The 23,103-nt window shown below is 39.4% G+C and overlaps 1 protein-coding gene across 1 annotated transcript; it reads left to right on the forward strand.

Moving 5' to 3' along the window:
• Nucleotides 1–588: 588 nt before the first annotated feature.
• TMEM30A (transmembrane protein 30A) lies at nucleotides 589–22,258 on the forward strand. Its single transcript, XM_060752922.2, has 7 exons — nucleotides 589–1,054; nucleotides 9,493–9,606; nucleotides 11,178–11,285; nucleotides 14,557–14,644; nucleotides 15,924–16,073; nucleotides 18,214–18,420; nucleotides 20,933–22,258. The coding sequence occupies exons 1-7, from the start codon at nucleotides 743–745 to the stop codon at nucleotides 21,124–21,126; spliced, it is 1,173 nt and encodes a 390-aa protein (XP_060608905.2). The 5' UTR covers nucleotides 589–742; the 3' UTR covers nucleotides 21,127–22,258.
• The last annotated feature ends 845 nt before the right edge of the window (nucleotides 22,259–23,103 follow it).

Consider the following 23,103-nt stretch of genomic DNA (forward strand, 5'->3'; position numbering starts at 1 on the left):
TATAACGCCTAAATACCAAACCATAAAACAGCGCAGAAATAAGATTTTAAAACAATAATCCAGTGGTTCTCAACCTTGGGTCCCCAGATGTTTTTGGCCTACAACTCTCAGAAATCCCAGCCAGTTTACCAGCTGTTAGGATTTCTGGGAATTGTAGGCCAAAAACATCTGGGGACCCCAGGTTGAGAACCACTGCAATAATCAATAAATCTTAGCCGTGTTCAATTAAAATACGAATTCATCTCCAATTTTTTTCATATGAGGAGCGACTTGAGAAACTGTAAGTCGCTTCTGGTGTGAGAGAATTGTCCGTCTGCAAGGACGTTACCCGGATGTTTTGATGTTTGTGGGAGGCTTCTCTCGGGTCTCGCCTCCTTCCCAGTGCGCATGCGCGCAAGTGGCCCCGAGCGAATCCTCCTCCGAACGCCGCAGGGCGGGGTGAGCGAGGAGGAGTGGAACGTATCCTAGCGGCGAGCTAAGTAATAAAAGGAGACGACGCAGGGTCCTGGCAGCGTACTGCGCCTGCGCACGGCGTCGAGGGCTATGTGGGAGGTGTTGAGGAGCCCGGAAGGAGGGGAGGGCTGCTGCTGTTGCTGCTGTTTGGGCGTTGTTGGCGCAGGCGCAGTCGCGGCCCTTATACAGCGCGGCGCGCGCGGCGGGTGGCCAGTGTCAGTTGTCGCCGTTGCTGGCGGCGCTTCCTGTTCCGCCTCTCGCGCGGCCCTCCTCCCCCTCCCCCGCCTCCATGGCTATGAACTACAACGCGAAGGAGGAGGCGGCGGCGGCGGCAGCGGACGGGCACCCGTCGGGGATGGCTTCCATGCCCGGGGGGAGCGGCGGCGGCGGCGGGGGCTTGGGCGGCGCGGCCCGGTCCTCGGTGGGCGCCGCCAAGAGCCGCAAGCCGGACAACACGGCCTTCAAGCAGCAGCGCCTCCCGGCCTGGCAGCCCATCCTCACGGCCGGCACCGTCCTGCCCGCCTTCTTCGTCATCGGCCTCATCTTCATCCCCATCGGCATCGGCATCTTCGTCACCTCCAACAACATCCGCGAGTATGAGGTAAACAGCTCCCTGCCCGCGTCGCCCCTTGCTCGGCTCTGACGTTTGGTCCGCCACCTTGTTTGGACTTCAACTCCCAGAAGCCCCGGCTGGCTTGGCCAACGGCCAGGGACTCTGGGAGATAATAATAAGAATAATGAACCTTATTTCTACCCCGCCACCATCTCCCCAAGAGACTTGGAGCGGCTTACATGAGGCCAAGCCCAACAACACATCAATAAACCAAAAGCAATAAATACAATACAATTAATATAAATCACATATAATAATAATAATAATATTTATTTATTTATTTGATCAGCCATATGACCATTTCAAAATAGAACACGAGTAAAAAACAAGACAAATAAATACTAAATCACATATAAACAATAACACATAAGGATTTAAATACCTGTGGCCAGGTCAAATGTAAGAGTTAAAAAATTAAAAAAATAAGCGCTGGGCATGAACGAGGTAGGATATATCTGGTATAGGGTTTTAAAAGAGATGAGGGAGCGCAGTCAATCCTAAAGTGCACCCTGAGGACATATTTCTGGGAATTTTCCTTATTCTGGGAAGGCACACTGGAACAGCCACGTTTTCAGGCTCCTCCTAAAGACTGCCAATGTTAGGGCATGCCTGATGTCCTTGGGAAGTGAGTTCCAGATTCGGAGGGCCACCACCGAGAAGGCCCTCTCCCTTGTCCTCACCAATCGCGCCTGCGAAGGAGGCAGGGGTGCGAACAGGGCCTCTCCAGATGATCAAAGAGATTGTGTGGGTTCATACAAAGAAATGCGATGAAGTCCAACAGCTCTGGAAGGCCAAGGGTAAGAAAACCCTACATCATCGCTACTGTTAGCCACCTTCTCAGCCTCAGGTCCTTTCTTTTTTCTTCTGAGCTACTTAAGCCAAATTCCCAACCAGAGCACCATTCCACTTTCACTTATTGCACTCATAAATTATCTGAACACTTGGTCCCATATCCAAGTTTTCAGTTTTCCCCTTAAAAGAAAAGAGAGTTTTTCCCCTAAAGGAGAGAGGGGGCTAATATGATGTTACTAGGAAGGGAGTTACACAACCAAGGGGCTACCACTGAGAAGGCCCTGTCTCTCATGCCCAACAACTGCACCTACGGGGGAGGAGGGACCGAGAGCAGGACCTCCCCAGAGGATCTTAAGCTCTGAGATGGTTCATAGAGAGAGATATGTACATCAGAGCCCCTCCCCCAGCAACAATATAATATTATATAATAATATTATGAATGATGTATTAGTACTATACTAATAATATAGTATGTTGTATGTACATATGACTTGTAAGCCACTCTGAGTCCCCTTCGGGGTGAGAAGGGTGGCATATAAATGTCGTAAATAAATAAATAGGTAAGCTGGACCAAAACCATTTAGGGCTTTATAGGCTAAAGCAGTAGTTCTCAACCAATAGGTCCCAAGGTGTTTTGGCCTACAACTCCCAGAAATCCAAGCCAATTTACCAGCTGTTGGGATTTCTGGGAGTTGAAGGCCACAACATCTGGGGACCCATAGGTTGAGAACCACTGGTCTAAGGCCTCACTAAACTACAAAGCCCAGAATTCTGCAAAAGGCAGCAACAAAATTTCAAGTAGGGTGCACACGCTCTACCTCCCCAAACTAAGGTCCACGGCTGGATGTGACCCTCCAAGGTAATTTACTCAGCTCCCAGCCTTAGCATGACCCTAAATCTGAAACAACTGGAAGGCACTCAACAACAATGATCTTAATTAACTTGACTATCTCATCAGCTAGAAGCAGGCCCACACTTTCCATTGAAATACTGCCAATATGTGTTTGGGCTTGGCCCCATGTAAGCCGCCCTGGGTCCCTTCGGGGGGATGGAGGCGGGGTATAAAAATAAAGTTTTTCTTCGTTTTAAATATTTTATTGTCCTTTTTTTACACTACAAATAAAATAGTTCAGTGTGTATAGGAATTATTTCATGTTTTCTTCAAGTTTGAGGATCTCTGCTCAATACCTACTCATTAAAGTGTATCTCAGTAATGATGAGAAGATGAAAAATATACCCTTGAGTGCACCTATACTGACACCACTTGGACAGCCATAGCTCTATTCTATGGGATACTGGGAGTTGTAGTTTGGAGAAACAACAGGATTATTTGCCAGGGAAGGCCAAAGATCTTTGAAAGTACATCTTCCATAGCATTGAGGTGTGGCAGTGAAAGTGGTGTCAAACTGTGTCAATTCAATAGTGTAAGTGCACCTAGATTGTTGCTACTCTCCTCCACCATCTCTCTCCCCCTCCCCCCCCCCTTTCCAGGACTAAAAGCAACAAGTGAACAAGGACAAAGGGTGCCTCTACACTATAAAATGAATGCAGTTTGACACCACTTGAACTCAATGCTGTAATGTTCTGGGATTTGTAGATTAGTAAAGCGGCAGCAGCATATGGCCGAAGAGACTAAAGACCTTGTAAAACTACAGCTCTCATTCTATATAATTGTACCATGACAGTTAAAGTGCTGCCTTAGTCCAATCCTATGGAATTTAGGGATTTGTGGTTTTTCGACACTCTTTCGGCAAGGAGGCTAAAATCCTTGCAAAACAACAACTCTCATGACTCCATAGCAGAAGTGTGTTAAACTGCATTCATTCTAGAGTGTAGGTATGCCTTAAATGTTGTCATGGCAGTTAAATTGGAATCATAGCACTATGACCATGTAAGAGCCAAGTTGTCTTGAGAGGTGAGGCAAGCAGGCCTTAGCAAGTCCCAGACTTCTCTTGAGATAGAAAGAAGGCGATGGCCTGACCTAACTGGTTTTTTTTTGGTTGGCATTATTAAGAAACCCTTTGAACTGATTAATGGCCATGGAGGTGACACAGAGCTTAGTGACGGTGTTAGGAAGGAGATCAGTATTTTGAGGAAATGGAAAATGATGGCACACCCTGCTCACTGTTGCTTTGCTGTGACTTGTGCGAGGTCCAGATCCGCTTGAAAACAATAGCTCCTTTGGGATTATTGAATAGTACCTAGAAATACCAGTCAGTATGATCGGTTAGCTGTGCTGTTTGGAAGAATCTGGGAATTGTTGTTCCACCCAGATAACTTTTCCAAGTTTTGATCCAGGTAAAGGAATGTATCACATATAGGCCTAAATATTGTTGTTAGTCATGGCTAGAGTAGATACATCTGTGTTGACTCACAATTCAGCAATAGCTTGAATAGGTTCTATTTAGACTTAACCAACAGGATACCGGCCATGTTGTTACATATTTGCATGACAGTCATGACTGCACATATAGAGATTAATGTTACCTGTATCTGATGGATGCATTTATGTATAAGATTTACTTAAGATACTTGCAGAACTTTGTGAATAGCTCACATCTTGTACAAATCAGATCTTTTTTAATCAGCTGTTTCCTACGGTTTTTTCACTGATATGAGAAATGTAATGATGAATGGACATAGAAAATGGGGGAAATAGTGTTTGTATGTAAAGCACTCATTGATAAATTACTAAACTGCTAGCGAATAGAGTTCATTACAACATTCATATTCTGTTGGTTTTTCATATTATGGTATGTATTGTAAGTTGAAATGCGTTTCCTTGTGGAAAGAAAAAAATGGGGTATAAATAAACAACAACAACAATAATTAACCCTCCATTAGGCCTCTTCAACCTGCAGCCTTCCAGGTATTTGGACCACTAACTCCCAGAAACCCTTGCCAGCTTATTCAATGGTCGGAAATTCTGGTTGCTGATGTCCAAAATACCTGCAAGGCTGCAGGTTGAAGATTTCTGCCCTGTAAGTCTAGAAAATCAACCAAAAAAAACCTGGGACAACTTATCTATAGGTCACTATCATAACTTATCTTAACTATTTTTTAAAAAGGAATTATTTCCCTGTCTGAATAGCGTGGCAGAATACAAGAGCTTAGCCTGTCCTGGAAGAACCTAAAAAGGACACTGCTGTGACTCTGCTTCTGGCATTTTCAAATGCATGGGTGAGGAAATGTCAGGGATGGCCCCCTGAGGTATGTCGGCCACTTTTCTCTCTCTGTGGAACAACCTTCAAATTATTCATGGGTCAAATAGAACGCCATAATTTGGTCCCCAAAACCCTCCCCGAGTATATATAATAATTAAAAGATGAATTCAAAACTTCATCCCTTTTTTGAGTTGAGAGTATTCATAAAGCCCCCCCCCCCTCCCAATGACCATATTTGATGCAATACTGGCTTATGACACTGACATTCTGTGCCTTTCTCTCCTCCTGACCTGTTTGTACATTTGAGAATTCTAGTTACATGGTATTAAACAGGATAAAAAAGCTAAGATTATAGGAGATTAACATTTACAGCCTTTTATGACCTTGATTTCTGAAGCAGTTGATGAATGTTGGAATATGTAATGATGCAGACTTTGATGGAGAGCCATATTATAGGGAAATATGTTGTGATGGATCTAGTTATTCTTGATATGGAGTTAATTGTTGAGGAAGACATTATGATGAAACTAGTTACTGTAAGTCCCCATTGGACTTATACAACATTGGGATCTTTATTATTCACAACTAACAGTGAATAATAAATATCCCAATGTATGAATGTTTAGAATTCTGATCTGGTAAGCATCAAGCTATCAAAGATTCAGGATATAAGACAAAGTAAAGTGTATGTTAAGTTTGCAGGAAATACGGGAAATAAATAAAGTTGAGAGTAGGAGGAAGAGAAACAGTAAGTTTAAAAAGGATAGAAAAATATTAGTAAATTGGTAGAGTGGGGGTATGAAGTATTCAATTTGTGACATTGGACAATAGGCTTGATTAGGCAGAAGCTTAAAAGGCCATGTTCTGGAGGAACAGAAAGCTTAGTTGATTGAGTAAAAACAATAGTAGGAAAAACTGTGCTTTAGATACAATAGTTGAAACTTAGAGGTAAGGTGCAAATAAGGGCTATGTGAGATCAAGGTTCATTGAAGATCACTTTTAATTGCTTTCATTCAGAAAACTGAATCAATTAAGAAATAGTTGAACTTAGGTTGACCACTACTTCAAAAATTATCTTTCTCTACGTGAGAAGGAAGAGGGCCCCCCAACTCTGTTTTGTGGATTTTGAATACATGATACATTAGAATTATTAATCTTACTTTTGTCCTATAGATAATTGAAACTGTTCAAGTGTTTCTGCTGTTTTTGCTAATACTGTCTAGCAGCCTTTGTCTTCCTTTGTGTTCAGAAAAATGGACATGGAAATATTCAGAGTTGCAGGGGACACACATTTCTCATAGGTCTATGCAATCTGAAGGGTATTGATATAGACAAATAGACTGTCTTTCTAGATATGCATATTCATTACACTTTTTTTGCTCATATTCTGGGTGTGCTATATTTTTTGTGTTACAATGGTTAGGAAAGTAATTACAACCAAGAAATGTAAGAATAATGTTGACAGAAAACTGGTTATACAGAAAACTGGCTATACATAGTAATCTTAAATAATCCTCTAATAGTTTTGTGAGTATTAAATTGACAGCAGATTGTTAAATTATCTCATGGAGAAAGTCAGTTCTCCTCAGTAAGCTTACATCCAAGTTTTGATGGGCTACTGGTTTTGATGATATGTTTGTCTTCAGCATTTCCCTGCATAACGTAGCTATACTACAAGAGTTCTATTTTTGGAATTGTGAAGGTGACTTGAAATGTAAGAAGTATTCAGGAAAGGGAACTAGGGTTCTTAAAGCCAAATCTGGTATGTCAGTAGAATTGTGAATGGCAGCTTGGAGATACTTCTTCTATTGTCCTTTAGAATATGACCCAAGTTGGTGGGTATGCTTTCAAGTACCTTGAAGATTGATATTTTTCAATGATGGGATGAGAAAGTGGACTTAATCCAATACAGGGTAGGGATGGTGATAAAACATCTGCTTGACTGTGACTACAACTATATGAAGTGGCTTGTTGAGCTAGGTGCTGTGTGCCAGAGAAGGGGAATGTGTTTCCCTCCACATTGAAGATTCCATCAGTCCTAACTAGGATAACTCAGGTTGAGTAATGGTGGGAACTACTATCCTTAATAATGTCACTTCATAAATAGAGAAATTCTACTAGTCTGATTTATTCTTCTTCTGGACATTACCATACTAGTCAACTAAAAACACAGCTGTAACATTATACAAGCATATCAGGAAGTACTTTCAATTAAGTCTTTGGAATCATCAGGCATTACTATGTTTACCTAGTTACCTAGTTTCTTCCAGCTTTTTAACATGTTTCTGAAACTCCAAGGAATATGTTAGTGTAGATTTAGAAGACATGCTAGGATTTCTGTATTTGGTTTTAAATATTAGTCAACATGTGACTTATGGCTTGGGTCAAACTACGAATGCATTGTGTAAATCTATTGTCTGTACATTGTTAAACACTGTTATGGCAAGCATCCACTTAAACAGTTTATATTGAGATTATTGCTGCTTATCAACAGACAGATAACGAATTAGAAGCTGAAAGGCATTATGGAACATCAATTGCAAGGTTGTTATTAAAGGTTTCTGCAAGTATTGGATTTTTGTGAAAGCTAATGTATATAATCTCCCCAACACAAAATTAAAACTTATTTCAGAAACAAACTGTATAAGATGCCAATTCTGCTGTCTTCCACTAGACCCGTGATCACATGATAATATCGATAAAATAATAGTATTATTGAGCAAATCCTTGACATTTATCTTGTATTAAAATGAATATTTAAAAATCAATTACTTTAATCAATTTTTGAACTGCATGAAAAATTCAAAAACAAGTTTGCAGTGTACTTCTTGTCCTCCTGATGCACTGTGTTCTGCTAATTGCTTCTAAAAATACAGACCTTTGTTTCCATACATAAGAACACAAAGCACATCACTCAACCTGCCAATGCTGAATTCTTTGCTCTGCTGCTGTTTCTAAAAGAAGCCATTCAGCTTGTCTTTAGGACAAAATTATAACAGATATAATGAGAGATGGAACCTTCGTTTCATCTTGCTAGTGCCCAAAATGTTGTGGTTATAACCAATTGTGCCAAACTGTAAGTTGCAAAGTGGGGAAAATGAAACTGAATGTTCAGTATAAATTTCACAGTGTATAATTAACTGGTAGATTGTCTTTTTTTGATTGAGCTTGTTTATGAAACTCCTATTCTCCAGTAACATCTCACCTGATTATACTCACATACTAAGACAAAAGTGAAGGAACACTTTTCCTCGTTCCAAAAGAACAGTGAAGCAAAAGGATCATGAATAACTCTTGTGGTTACTTTGTAATGTGAATACTTATAGTTTTTGCTGTTCTAAAGTAACTTTCCAGAAATAACCATCTTAGTATAAGCATGACATGTGACTTGTCTAAGCCTGGAGTACTCGGCTTCTTTGACCTCTAGGACAGCGTCTTTGTTACCATGTTCAGAAGTTTCTAGGAGAACATGTGGGCTGCAATTTCAGTCTCATAAAATAAAAAATGTTGATTATTGCAACAAGAGATAGTCTCATACACATTTCTTGGGTGAAGTGCCTAACCATGATTTAAGCTCTTAAATGATCACATAATATAAATATATCCTAAGTGAGCACAGCAATAATTTTATAACAGTTGGAAAGACCATTTAAAAATTAGGAGAACTTCCATATATATTAGAGCATAAATATTGCCAAGTATAAACCTGGATTTCTCTATGCAGACAACAGGATTTCATGTGGTATACTCAAAGTAGCTGTCAATGGAGCTGTCACTTGTTGCCACCAAAATTGACCGGCCTGATTCAAAAACTCTTCAGGCCCTATTTCCTAATATGAAAAAATGGAGGATATTTCTACAATGTCTTCCTTCTGCCACTCCATAACTATCAGATAGAAATTGTATTATTAGGCTTGTTCTAACCCACTGGAGATTTTATATAATACTAAAGGGTAGGTCAGACAAGCTTGGAGATTGATAAATCTGTAGTGTGTTCTGAATAACCCAAGAGTAGTTGTCTGTCACAGTCTTCTGAACCTTAACACTGATACACAGAACGACTGGTGCTTGAGAGGAAAAGCAGCAAGTAATGTACTATTTGAATCCTAGCCTAGAAATATCAATGTTTGAACATATATATGCTATTTCTTCATACATATGAATGACACGGAGTGATTTATATTAATTATAGTAATAGTCTCAGTAATACAAATAATCAAGACAATATAAAATATAGCATCAAGTGAGATTGACTCAGCAGAGCAGATTTTCTAGATGAGCTCCATAGAAATGTAAGAGAAATTTTACATTTGCAGTATAGCCTATATATAGAATCTTTTTCTACCTAATCCTCAAAGCATGTTCCCATTAGGTGAATTTCATAATTACCAGATGTTCTGTCAAGTAATGAAATGCTTCTCTATATGTCATGGTTTAAGGTGATCTCTCACCTTTTTTTTTCTTTTTCAGATTGATTATACAGGAATAGAACCAAATAGCCCTTGTCATAAATGTTTAAATGTGTCCTGGAACAGCACACCTTGCCACTGTACAGTTTTCTTCACGTTGGATAAGCCTTTTGAGGTATGTTACTATATGTGCACGTTTTTGTATATTACAGTATGAAGCAGGTCCTTGTTCTGCAATTCTGCACCTAATCTCTCTTCTTCTTTTTTGCTAAATAAATGGTTGGCACATGATTTGTTTTTAATTAGCTTATTTGGCACCAGATAGTTAACTCAATTACTAATTCACTCACTCAATTTATTAATTTAATGTGTACCCTGTCCTTCTGTCACTTGTTTTACGCATCTCTGAAATACAGTCAAATGAAATTCTATAGCAAGTTTTTAATAAAAAGCAAAATCTCCAAGAAATAAATCTGGTTGAACAGGCTGTTTGGCTGTGCATAGAAATCCCACTTTTAAAGATCACCCGGAGAATTCTTTTTGAAGAGACTCCATCCTACTTTTACGAGTCCATTTGCTGTGCCCATAGGAAAAATCCTTCCCTAGAATGCCCTAGAGCAGTGGTTCCCTACCTTTGGTCCTCCAGGTGTTTTGGACTTCAACTTCGACAAATCCTAACAGCTGGTAAGGTGGCTGGGATTTCTGGGAGTTGAAATCTAAAACACCTGGAGGACCAAAGATTGCGATTCACTGTCCTAGAGCAAGTAGGAGGATGGAGTGAGTGAGGGTGGGCAAACGAGGGGGGAGGATGAGCGCTCTGCGCTCCATTTGGAACCTGTTCCATAGGTTCGCTATCACTGCTCTAGAGTTGCTAGATGATGGTGATGATGATGATTATTATCTCATTTTTTCTCTCTACAAAAGAGACTCAAAGCAGCTTACAGTAAAACAAATGCAATACAATTTAAAACCTAAAAATATACAAATATTAAAATAAAATTAAATGTTATTGGAATTAAAAATAAATCGTTAACATCCTCAAAACTGATTAAAACTGCAGCATCCCATGACTTGATCTTTAAAACCTTCTTCTTTAAAAGCCTGCCTGAATAAAAAGGTTTTAGTCTGCCGCTGGAAGGATAACAGGGAGGGGGGTCATTCTGGCTTCCCTGGGCAGGCAGTTCCAGAGTTGAGGGGCAGCCAGCAAGAGAGAAGTCCCACTCTCTTGTTTCCATCAACTCAGCTTGCAATGGAGATGGGAGCGAGAGAAGGGAGTCTCCTGAAGATCTCAGGGCCTGGGCAGGTTTGTACAAGGAGATGCTGTCAGCCAAATAGCCTGGACCTTTAAGCTTGGCTTTTAAAGATATGAGGAGTTTTTAAATGTTACTTTCATTATGCTTTCTTATCTGATGTTTTGTATTGTATTATACACTGGCTTGACTGGTTTGAAAAAGACAGTGTAAAATTGTTTTAATTATAAATTGTCCGGTGCCATATTTGGCAAAGCAGTGTTCATATTCTCTGTGTTTGATTAATGCCAGCTTCCCCATTGCTAATAACCATGCACAAGTTAACAATTCTTCTGTATACAAGTTTTAATTGACAATAGTGTACAACCTGTTCTTGAATGCCTTCTCCAAGACCACATATTTTTTATAGCCTATCAGTAAGACTACCTTTTCGTTTGAGGCTGCCTAGTATATAATGGTTATATAATGGAAAAATATCTTATCTTGTGGATTGCAGAGCAACGTGTTCATGTATTATGGGCTGTCCAACTTCTACCAGAACCATCGCCGCTATGTAAAGTCTCGGGATGATAGTCAGCTAAATGGAGATAATGGTTCCCTCTTTGTAAGTAAATTCTCTGCATCTCTTTCATGTCTCTGAATTTTAGCACTTCTGCTGGCCTTTGGAATGTCGTAGTAGAATGTGTAGATAAAATTGAACATTTTTTTAATGTTTGCATATGGATACTTCCCAGATTTTCCTGTATGTCCATCCCATTTGGTACTCCTTTATCTTGCTGTAGGTAGTGTCCTTCTTGTTACAACTAGGATACTGGGGACTTCAAAGGAAAACCGCATGTAGGAGATGACTCGTCCTAGCTTTGCTGACCATCTAAAGCAGTGGTTCTCAACCTGGGGTCCCCAGATGTTTTTGGCTTTCAACTCCCAGAAATTGTAACAGCTGTAAACTGGCTGAGATTTCTGGGAGTTGTAGGCAAAAAACATCTGGGGACCCCAGGTTGAGAACCACTGATCTAAAGAGTTCAGGGACCACTCATTACAGCTTGAGGGATTTCTGGGCGAAGGGAAAATTGCCCCAAACCATTTGAGTACTATTCAGGATCTTTTGACCTTTCAGAGAAGTCATAGGGCCCTTCCACACAGCCATACAACACAGGATATCAAGGCAGCACATCCCCAATATCTGCTTTGAACTGGCTTATCTGAGTTCACGCTGCCATATATTCCAGTTCAAAGCAGATAGTGTGAGATTTTATTCAGCTGTGTGGAAGGGGCCTTAAAGAGTCCCCTCGGGAAGATAGGGAAAGATATAAATAAAGTTTTAAATTATTATTATTGCAGAGAACAATCTATATTGGTAGGATGATTCCATTCAACAGCTCAACCTTGTGTGCTCAGTTAAAGTTTTAGGTAAATAGCCTTTTTTCAGACTTAAAAACCCAAGCAGCCAGTTGGATTGCTATTGGATAACAGTATCTGTCATTAAGGGTTTTCAGCTTGGTATGTAGAAAGTGTTTCATCTAGTTTCTTTGCGCAGTCTGTTCTTTGAGTGTGCTCAGTTAATTATTTTTAAGTACATTCCTCCACATGAGTGCTTGGGAGTAGTCCATCTTGTTGGCTCAGTTGGCTGTTACTATAATTGGTTGCTTCCTTTGGCATCTCATGAAAAGAAACATGAAGCATTTTAAGTCTAGCTAAGTATCTGAGCTCTTTTTCTCAATAAGGTGGTGAAAGATTTGTAGAAACAGTTTTGAAAGCATTGGAGATGTCTTTTTTAAATTAAAGGTTCTTTCAATGTTAGATTTCTTTCATAAAACTTTTTTTTTATTGTTAGCTACCTTGAGTTAGACTTTTATCATAGCAAAGTAGAATGTAAATGTTCAAATAAATTCTTGGTGTGTGTGAGCAAGAAGAGTGCAATAGTTGGTGAGATTATGTTTTTTTATTGGTTGTTTTTAGTAGTGAGTTTTCAGTAGTAGAAATGGAAGAGAGCTTTTGTAGAGGCTGGAAGCCAGTGTGGAGTAGTGGTTTGAGCCTTACTCAGCCATTAATGCCTGCTAGTCACACTCCCAGAGGAAAGCAAAGGCTTGTGAATAAATTATGCCAAGAAACACACCGATTAGGTCTTGCTTAGAGTTGCCTTATGTCAGAAAGGACTTAAGGCACACAACAATAACAAGATAAAAGACTAGTTTACATAGCCCTCTGAGAGGAAGATAAGAATTGAATGACACTAAGTGACTAACTTAATAGATTAAGCTCAGAGGAACAGAATTCTAGCCTTAACCTCATTCTGTGGTGCAAAATAAAGCCCAAGAAAACCTTTTTGGTCTTGAATATATATTAACGTTTTCCCATAGTAGGGGCACTTTCTTCTAAGATGTCAGAGAATTCTATATTACTGCTGTTAATTTTATGTTGTAGAATAACACTCTAGTTACATGCTAAGCAATTTTAACAGAAGCTAATCTGTCTCTGTACCTCTTACTTTAGCTATTGATAATCAGATTTGTTTAATCTTCACACTTAAGCTCAGTGTATTCTTGTCTGACAGGATGACACAATAACTTGAATTGGGTTGCTGTTAGTTTTCCAGGCTGTATGGCCATGTTCCAGAAGCATTATCTCCTGACATTTTGTCCACATCTATGGCAGGCGTCCTCAGAGGTTGAGGGCTCTGTTGGAAACTAGTGGGGTTTATATACCTGTGGAATGTCCAGGGTGAGAGAAAGAACTCTTGTCTGTTTGAGGCAAGTGTGAATATTTCAATTGGACACCCTGATTAGCATTTAATGGCCTTGCAGCTTCAAAGCCTGGCTGGTTGCTGCCTGGAGAAAAACTTTGTTGGGAGGCGTTAGCTGGCCCTGATTTATTCTTGTCTAGAATTCCCCTGTTTTTTGAGTGTAGCTCTTTATTTACTGTCAGTCAGGTCCAGCTAACACCTCCCAACAAAGGATCTCCCCAGACAGCATCAGCCAGGCTTTGAAGCTGCAAGGCCAGTAAATACTAATCAACCCAGTTGCAACATTCACACTTGCCTTAAGCAGACAAGAGTTCTTTCTCCCATCCTGGATATTATTCCACAGGTATATGGAATAGTTTCCAACAGAGCCCTCAACCTCTGAGGATGCCTGCCATAGATGTGGACAATATGTCAGGAGAGAATGCTTCTGGAACATGGCCATACCACCCAGAAAACTCACAGCAACCCAATGATTCCTGCCATGAAAGCCTTCAACAACACAATCACTTGAATACTTTTAATACTGTGAAAACATTCCCTTTTCTGTGTCTGCAGTCTTTTCTCCCCCTCCAGAACTTTTCCTAACTCACAGATTACATAAGCATATTAGAGCATTTGTTAGTTCTTTCTTTGGTGACTATAGTTTTGTTACAAAATTAGGATTTCTAAAGTTGATTGAGGATAATTGTTGAATCAATGTTACAGAGCTTTTATTTATTTATTTACGACATTTATATGCTGACCTTCTCACCCCAAAGGGGACTCAGAGCGGCTTACAAGTAATATGTAAATACAATATATTATATTATTACCATAGCACAATATTAGTATTATATATTGCTATATTGTACCATACCATTATATAGTAATATTATTAGTAATATTACATGTAATATAAATATATATAATATATAATTATAATATAAATATAATACACAATATATAATTATAATTTAGTCAAATGATTTTTTTCTGCAATTTGAACTGTTTTTGTAAACATGAATGTAAGAGGAAGGATTGTTGCAGTATTGGTTAAGGAGTCCGATTTGTTTATATTCTGGCCAGGTTTGCCTGTATGTGATAAAAATAAAAAATGCCTTTTTCTCCCCCATCTTTTCTTTCAACTCATTAGAATCCCAGTAAGGAGTGTGAGCCTTACCGCACCAGTGAGGATAAACCTATCGCTCCTTGTGGAGCTATTGCTAACAGCATGTTCAATGGTATGATTTTGTTAAGTATATTTTGAATATAACACTGAACTCTGAGTTTCCACTGGGTGGCAAATGCATCAGATCTGCACACATCCTCACTTGTTTCTCCTTTCACAGAAACTGAGGTACTTTTATAATCAGAATTCTGCGCAATTTTCTCTGAGTAGTCACATGTGGTAACCTTGGTCCTCTACTCACAGCTGATAAAATTTATTGTTTTAGTACTTCACATTTAATGGCAGCAGATAGTTGCTAGTCAAGTTGTAGAACACATTCAGAGGCTGGCAGGTTCCATCATCTCCAGATATGTATCTGGTAATTTGGAGAGCCACTCCAGTCAATGTAGACCAGTTTGAACTAGCTGAACTGTGTTCTTCTAGTAGGTACTCTTTTCTCATTCTTACGCAGTGGTTCTCAACCTTCCTAATGCCGTGACCCCTTAATACAGTTCCTCATGTTGTGGTGACCCCCAACCATAACATTATTTTTGTTGCTACTTCATAACTGGTTTGACTACTGCGATAAATCGTAATGTAAATATCTGATATGCAGGATATATTTTCATTCACTGCACCAAATTTGGCACAAATACCCCATATGCCCAATCTAAATACTGGTGGAGTTGGGGGGTGATTTTGTCATTTGGGAGTTGTAGTTGCTTGGATTTATAGTTAACCTACAGTCAAAGAGCATTCTAAACTCCACCAATGATGGAATTGAACCAATCTTAGCACACAGAACTCCCATGACCAACAGAAAATACTAGAAGGGCATTGGTGGGCATTGACCTTGAGTTTTGGAGTTGTAGTTCACCTACATCCAGAGAGCACTGTGGACTCAAACTGTGATGGATCTGGACCAAACTTGGCATAAATACTCAATATGCCCAAATGTGAATATTGGTGGATTTTTGGGGGAAAATAGACCTTGACATTTGGAAGTTGTAGTTACTGGGATTTATAGTTCACCTACAATCAAAGAGCATTCCAAACCCAACTAACGATAAAATTGGGCTAAACTTCCCATACAGAACCCCAAGACCAACAGAAAATACTGGGTTTTCTAATGGTCTTTTCTGACCCCTCTGACACTCCCTCGCGACCCCTCCAGGGGTCCCGACCCCCAGGTTGAGAAACACTGCGATAGAGGTTTGTAAAAGGAAGCAGAATCTATGTGTTGAAATTGGATGGAGAAATAGCAGCACTTGGCTTTTGTAACTGATAGAGTTGAGTTCAAGCATGAAAAGTAATGTTGAAAGTAATGGACTTCTATTCATTTTCTCTTCTAGATACACTGACATTGTTTCGTATTGAGCCTAATGGCACAAATCCCAAACGCATTCCTCTGACTAAGAAAGGTATTGCTTGGTGGACAGACAAAAATGTTAAGTTCAGGAATCCTGTGGGAGATACAAAAAACTTGACTGTACTTTTCCACGGTAAGTAATAGTTTCAGATTATCACCCAAGATGTTTGTATCACAATTTTGGTTTTATTCTCAACTAAGAGGTCTTGGGAAGATATCTTTATGAAAGCTGAAGTATGAACATAACTTTTTTTTATTTGAAGGATAGGATGAACACTTCAGTGGGTCTTAAAGGGAAAGTATGTGAGCTTGAGAAAAAAGCATCACAAAGGGGAAATTGCTCCAGAGTCGTTAAAATGCATGCAAGACTATTTAAGAGCTTTGTTTGACTCACTGTTTCCTCCTTCTATATTCTTCAAATTCATATTGTTTGCTTTTGTATTAGAGTTAGCCCTACACATTTACTAAGGCCAGGGACATAGGATCCCCATGAAAGTGGAAAAAACATGAAGAAAAAAATATTTTACTCAAAAGACAACCTCTCTAGGAACCTCTAGGTCCTCCAGTGCAGTTCTGTGATCAGTGTCGACTGGAAATTGACCATATAATTGTACTGGAGGATCTAGAAATTATTTTAAGAAGTGTTCTCTTTGGGAATCTCCATGTATTGCAGCTTGACTGTATGATCAATGTCTGGCAGAGATTGACCACATAATTGCACTGAAGGATGTATTGATTCCTAGAGAACATTTTTATCAAACCTACAGAAGTTAGACCCACATATGCAGAGTGCCCACAATAGTTCTTTTGATATATTCACTTCTGTATTGGCTTATATCTAATGACAACCACGACTTTTTTTCTTTGTTTGCTTTATTATTTTGAGTGATAGTCGCAGAACTATTTTCAAAGATTGTTTAATGGATGGCATGCAAAGTTGACAGGCAAAAATATCTACTGTTCCAGATTATAAAACCCTAAATGTTTCTGACCCAGCTTACTTGTCCAAAAGCATCTTCCTCTATATCCACCCCGGAGGTTAAGATTGTCAGGGGAGGCTCTGCTCTTGTTCCTGTCACCCTCACAAGTGTGATTGGTGGGGACGAAAGACAGGGCCTTCTCGGTGGTGGCCTGTGGAACTCACTGCCTAATGAAATCAGGTCGGCCTCCTCTCTCCTATCCTTTAGGAAAAAACTTAAATCATGGTTGTGGGACCAGGCATTCGAGCAGCAGATGCAGCAATAATAATGTATATGACTTATGTGACTGACAATGGAGAGACCATGGATTATGACTTTGGATTTGGATTTGTTTAATTTTTAAATGGATGTTTATAATTTGATGTCTTCAACTAATGTTTTAATTGTGATTTTATTATTATTGTTTGCTTGGCATCTGATGGTTGCCGGTTATGAGCCGCCCTGAGTCCTGCCCCCACTCCCCCCAGGGTGAGAAAGACGGGATATAAATGTCTGAAGTAATAATAATAATAATAATAATAATAATAATAATAATAATAATAGAGGGAACCACTAAATGATACTGGCCATTGTAGTTTGCTTCCTACCAAAACATACAAATACTGGCTGACATCCTGCAATAAGAGTTGTTCATAAAGTACCACTCGGCTAGATTTATACTACACCTCCATTTCCTCTCCCCCACTGCAGAAATTACCTTCCCCCTAACAGCCTGTTCCTGAGTTGCCATTGCATGGCCAAGGAAGATTAGGAGTGGTCATAGAAAGCAGTTTGCTATTTCCCTAGACCAGACATAGTACAACAACCCCTGGAGTTTTTTGTCTTGCATCTGGCTTTAGGATATGGCCTATATATGATTTTCCAATGTCCATACCTCCTCACTTTCTCCTGGTCAGGAATTGATTATGGGGATGGGTTCTGCAGGAGGAAGATGAGTTTTGAGGGGAGGTTGAGATCATTGCATACAACGATCTGCCACAACAACCACAAAAACAGTATTACCCAGTTTGGGCTTAGATCTGCATGTGTCACTAGCAGAGTTCCCACTGTTATATGGATAGAATTCCTTTCTCATTCTTCTTGATAGAAAGCTCAAGTCTTTTGGGGTTTGTTTTTTTTAAAAAAACAACAACAAAACAAATCCATCAAGTAGGAGCATGAAAAAGTCTTGAGTGGGGATATCTGAGAGGGATACTTTGAAGTATTTTTCAACTGCAAACAATTTTTGGTGGGGAAGTATGTGTGCTTTGCCTTTACAAATGTTGATGCTTGATTTTGTTTCCTTTTTAAAAGGCACATCTAAACCTGTTAACTGGCCCAGAGCAGTGTACATGCTAGATCCAGATCCAGACAACAATGGATTCATCAATGAAGATTTCATTGTGTGGATGCGTACTGCTGCACTACCTACATTTCGTAAACTATATCGACTTATAGAGAGGAAGGATAATCTACAACCTACTCTGGCAGCGGGAAACTATTCCTTGGTTATATCCTACAGTATCCTTTATTTGAGAGTTTCAAGGGTCTTGAGGTAATTAAATACACAGTGGATCAGGACCAACAAATGAATAAAGGTAATTCCTTTTTAAATGTCTAGTCAAAGCCAAAAGAAGGCCACATGTTTAGAAGAATGATGCTTGGCTTGTTCCAAATGTTTACTTTGAAGATAGAGTTGATTCATAGATTCTGGTGCATGTTGACTATATGTTATATTCACCAAGATTTGTTTTAAGTCTTTTGAAAATCTCCCTTGGGATCCCAAGCCAAGTTGCACAATTGCTGTGGGGCCAGGATCACTTTTCAGGTTGGCCCAGTGCTCAAGTGGTGTAATTCTTTCTTGTGTCAGGCTTTGTTTTCATCTCTTATTTGCAGAATGATCCTAATACTGTAACAACTCCTTCTTCATGTTTCGGGCATTTCTCCATGTGGAATTAAATGTCTGTTATTCCGTTTTTATTTCATTAAATATTACTTAACTTGTGATATATTGAGCATCCCTTATCCAAAATGATTGGGACTGTTTTTGATTTCAGTTTTTGAAATACCTGCCTTTGCATATACATACATCATGAGATATCTTGCAGATGGGACCCAGGCTTTAAACATGGAATTAATGTATGTTTATATTTGCATTATACACATAGTTGAAGGAAATTTCATACAATAATTTTGCTCATGAAACAATGTGTTTGTGTATTGAACTATTGGAAAGTAAAGGTGTCACTGTCTCAGCCTCTTATCTGGACAATTTTGGAGTATTTTGGATTTCCAATTTCTTAATAAGGGATGCTCAGCACTTTATGAGTACAAAGATAAAACCCTCATCAAACAAACTTAGTACTGAAATGAAAAAATAAATGCCTCACAAATATCTAAAACTCATGTTACTACATATTTAGTTAATATATTTACTAGGGAATATCATACTTGCTGTGAAATGCAATACCATCAGGGTTCTGAAAGTCAGAGAAGCCTCCATTCATGGAGGTTCATGCAGAAATATGTTCCATCCATGTATGCAACTGGTCCCCTCGTGGCACAGCGGGTTAAACTGCTGAGCTGCTGAACTTACTGACCGAAAGGTTGGAGGTTCAAATCCGGGGAGCAGTGTGAGCTCCCGCTGTTAGCCCCAACTTCTGCCAGCCTAACAGTTCAAAAACACGCAAATGTGAGTAGATCAATAGGTATCACTTCTAAGGGAAGGTAACAGTGCTCCATGAAGTCATTCTGGCCACATGACCTAGGAGATGTCGACGAACAACACTGGCTCTTCAGCTTAAAAATGGAGATGAGCACCCCCCCCCCTCCCCGAGTCGGACATGACTAGGCTTAATGTCAGGGGAAGCCTTTACCTTGTATGCAAATACAGTGGTGGGGCTGAAAGTGGTGAAGTACCCCTTCATGTGAGCAATGCATGAAGACAAATGGAAAGATGGTTTCTAAAAGCAACCATAATTATTCATGCTTATGCTTAGCCCCTTGCATGTTAGAATCAGTGGGGATTTCACATGGGAAAAGATACTGGTGTATTTTTGCTTTACAAGGACAGATGGGGTGAATAGTCAAATTCCCAAGAGTCACACAGAATACCTTCATATTCTTTAGGCTTCAAGACATAAACAATTCAGATGCACTGGAGGGGCACCTTATTATTCAACTTCTTTTTTTCTTGTAACATCTACAGCCAGTTCATATGAGTTGGAGGAACTCACTCCATTGTTTGATTTGGACTAACTCTCCCTTGCTAGCCAATAATACTTTGAGCAGTAAAATAACTATTGGTTATAAGACCTTCAAACCAAAAATATCATTTAAAAGTAATGGTGGTCCTTAAAATAATAATAATTTCTTACCCATCTCGCCTCATGGCTCAGGGTGGGGCACAACATGGGCCAAATTTAGCACAGCAGGTTAATCACCAGCTGCAGTTCGAAGCCGGGTCAGGGTGAGCTCCTGACCTTCAGCCCAGTTCCCTGCCCACCTAGATGATCGAAAACAGCATCATAAGTAGATGAACAGGAACCACATTAGGCGGACAGTTATTTTAGACAGCGTTTCGGAGGGAAGTTTACAAAAGTTTACAAAGAAAGCTCTTTGGCAGGGTGATGGAGCAACAGCACCACCTATGGCCAGAACCAAGCACAGCCTCCAAAGATGCCGAATGATGAGGGGGAAAAGCCTATATATACCTATATCTGTTGTCTGTCTTGTCATTGTATAATTGGCATTGAATGTTTACCGTATATGTGTTCTGTGATCTGCCCTGAGTCCCCTACGGAGTGAGAAGGGAGGAATATAAGTACTGTAAATAAATAACATAGTTAAAACACATAAATGTGTAAAATACATATATTAAAATACACAGAACAGAAATTAAAATACAGTCAACACAGGATATGAGTTTAACAGTCATAACTTAAAATGTTAAACATGTTCTCTTTTCTCTCGCTGGTGTAATATTAGCAACTATTGTCTGAGTTGGTGAATGCTTTTCCTATACCTGAATCAGATTATCCTGTGCACAGCTTTGATGGAAGAAAGCGGATGATCTTGAGCACCATTTCGTGGATGGGAGGCAAGAATCCCTTTTTGGGAATAGCTTACATAACAGTTGGCTCTATATGCTTTTTTCTCGGAGTAGTGCTGTTATTCATACATCACAAATATGGAAATCGGAACAATAGTGCGGACATTCCCAATTAATCCTACTTCTCCAAATCACATGTACTGCATGTGCATCAAGGCCAGTCCAGAGCGGACACAGCTTTTCAAAGCTGTCCCTGGTAAATGTTACTCGTGACCCAGAATGCATAAGTATATATGAAGCCTTCTTTCCTTGACAGTGGATTGACTTGAAGATAAAAGTTAACTTAAATAATAAAAAAAGAAATCTGCAGGTTAGCAGATTTTGGACATTTTCCTCTTGATGGACAAGTGCCATGATGCGCATATAGTCTTTCCTCACCTGCTTTCCTCATCTGCCGCTTGTTCATGTGCTTTGTAATATATCAGTACTGTGTACAGACTGTGTGACAAAGATGTGTTTAGGATAGAGTAGCTTGTTAATATATTGAGGCTATATGGAAGTGCTGGTGCTACTGGAAGAAAAAGAGCTGTCCACCGTTTTGTCACACAAAACATTGTCCGCATGAGCTTCATCTTCCCTACAGCACTTCTGTATTAAACGTACCCAACTCATTCCGCATTGAGCCCGACTACATGTTTAAAGGTCAGGCTATGTTTTGCCAAGTGTGCTATGCAAGTGAAATTGTGCAAGAAGCTTTCCTGTTAATGAGTGACTCTTAAAAGCTGCTCTCCATACGGAAGTAACTGCGATATGCGATGCTCTTTCATTAAATTGAACGTGCTTTTCTCTTACACCCAGCACTTTGCGTGATTCAAATCTCTTATCATGTCTTCTGCAGAATTGGGGAGATTCTTTTCCAGAGCTGGGCACAACTATGTGTCAAGTGCAGAACTGGTCTCCTTTGATTCAAAGCAAGGTGTATTCACAATTCATCATAACCTTTCTAATATTCCTAATTCAGTTGAAGTAACTTCCAAGAGTTTCCCAGCTCCTTAACTCAAGTTCCTCTGCTCCTCAGATGTAGCTTAGCTTGCCAGTAGAAAGTGAGCAATAAACTGCTGTGGTGGCATAAGTGGGGACGTTTGCATCTTGCAGTTTTGCAGTCAACTTTGTCCAGATTTTAAGAATCCGGTCCAGTGATAATAGAATTATATATATTGAATTGCTATGTACATGGAGATTATATTACATGAAAATGGTCTGTCTGAATATTTGCTATTGAATAAATTCTGTTTTTGTTTATGAAAATATCAGCAGAAATGTGATCTTTGAAAATATTTTGGGTGGCAATCAAGAGGACTGGGAAAAATCGGTCAACAAGGACCTGGACATGAAAGCCTCCTGATATAGCTATGGTACACTGACATTTTTCATTCTAAGAGACATTTGCTAATATAGAACTATTTAAAAACCAAAGTAATACATTAAAAATGGGTGTACAAACAACTCTGAAGCAGAAACCTCATAGTAAAGCAGAAACCTCATAGTGGCACTACAAAATAATAAATTGTTTAGTGTCATCTACAATGCCTTTATTTTATAGTCTGTCCATCCCATCCCCGGCAACTGACACACTCACTATTCTCAATGCAAAATCCTCTTCTGATGATAGGATTCCTTTCCACTTTGTTTTCTTATATGCTGTTCACATTGACTGTTTTCATAAGTTGAAATAAAACTTCTGGAACAAAATAATGCTCTGCTTTATATTAAGACATAACAATAAATTTCTGATCAGAAATCAATCATGCAAAAATTGATTTTCTAGGCTATAAAGTGCTTTAATCAAATTGAAAAAAATACTATTAGCTATTCGTTTTGTTCTTATGTGCAAAATCATGTGCTTTTAAAAATATTAATAGATTTCTTTTCATCATGATGAAAAAACCATTTTTGTCGAAGGCTTTCATGGCCAGAATTACTGGGCTGCTGTGAGTTTTTTGGGCTGTATGGCCATATTCCTGTAGCATTCTCTCTTGTCATTTCACCTGCATCTGTGGCTGGAGGTGAGGCAAGTGGTGTGTGTGTGTGTGTGTGTGTGTGGAATGTCCAGGGTGGGAGAAAGAACCCTGGTCTGTTTAAAGCAAGTGTGA

The sequence above is a fragment of the Anolis sagrei genome, chromosome 1, assembly GCF_037176765.1.
Source record: "Anolis sagrei isolate rAnoSag1 chromosome 1, rAnoSag1.mat, whole genome shotgun sequence".
In the NCBI taxonomy this organism is placed as follows: Eukaryota; Metazoa; Chordata; class Lepidosauria; order Squamata; family Dactyloidae; genus Anolis; species Anolis sagrei.

Coding starts and splice junctions, on each gene's coding strand:
- TMEM30A (XM_060752922.2), top strand. CDS start 743: ATGGCTATGAACTACAACGCGAAGGAGGAGGCGGCGGCGGCGGCAGCG. Junction 14,645..15,923: donor TGCTAACAGCATGTTCAATG/GTATGATTTTGT, acceptor TTTCTCTTCTAG/ATACACTGACATTGTTTCGT. Junction 18,421..20,932: donor TTCCTTGGTTATATCCTACA/GTATCCTTTATT, acceptor TACCTGAATCAG/ATTATCCTGTGCACAGCTTT.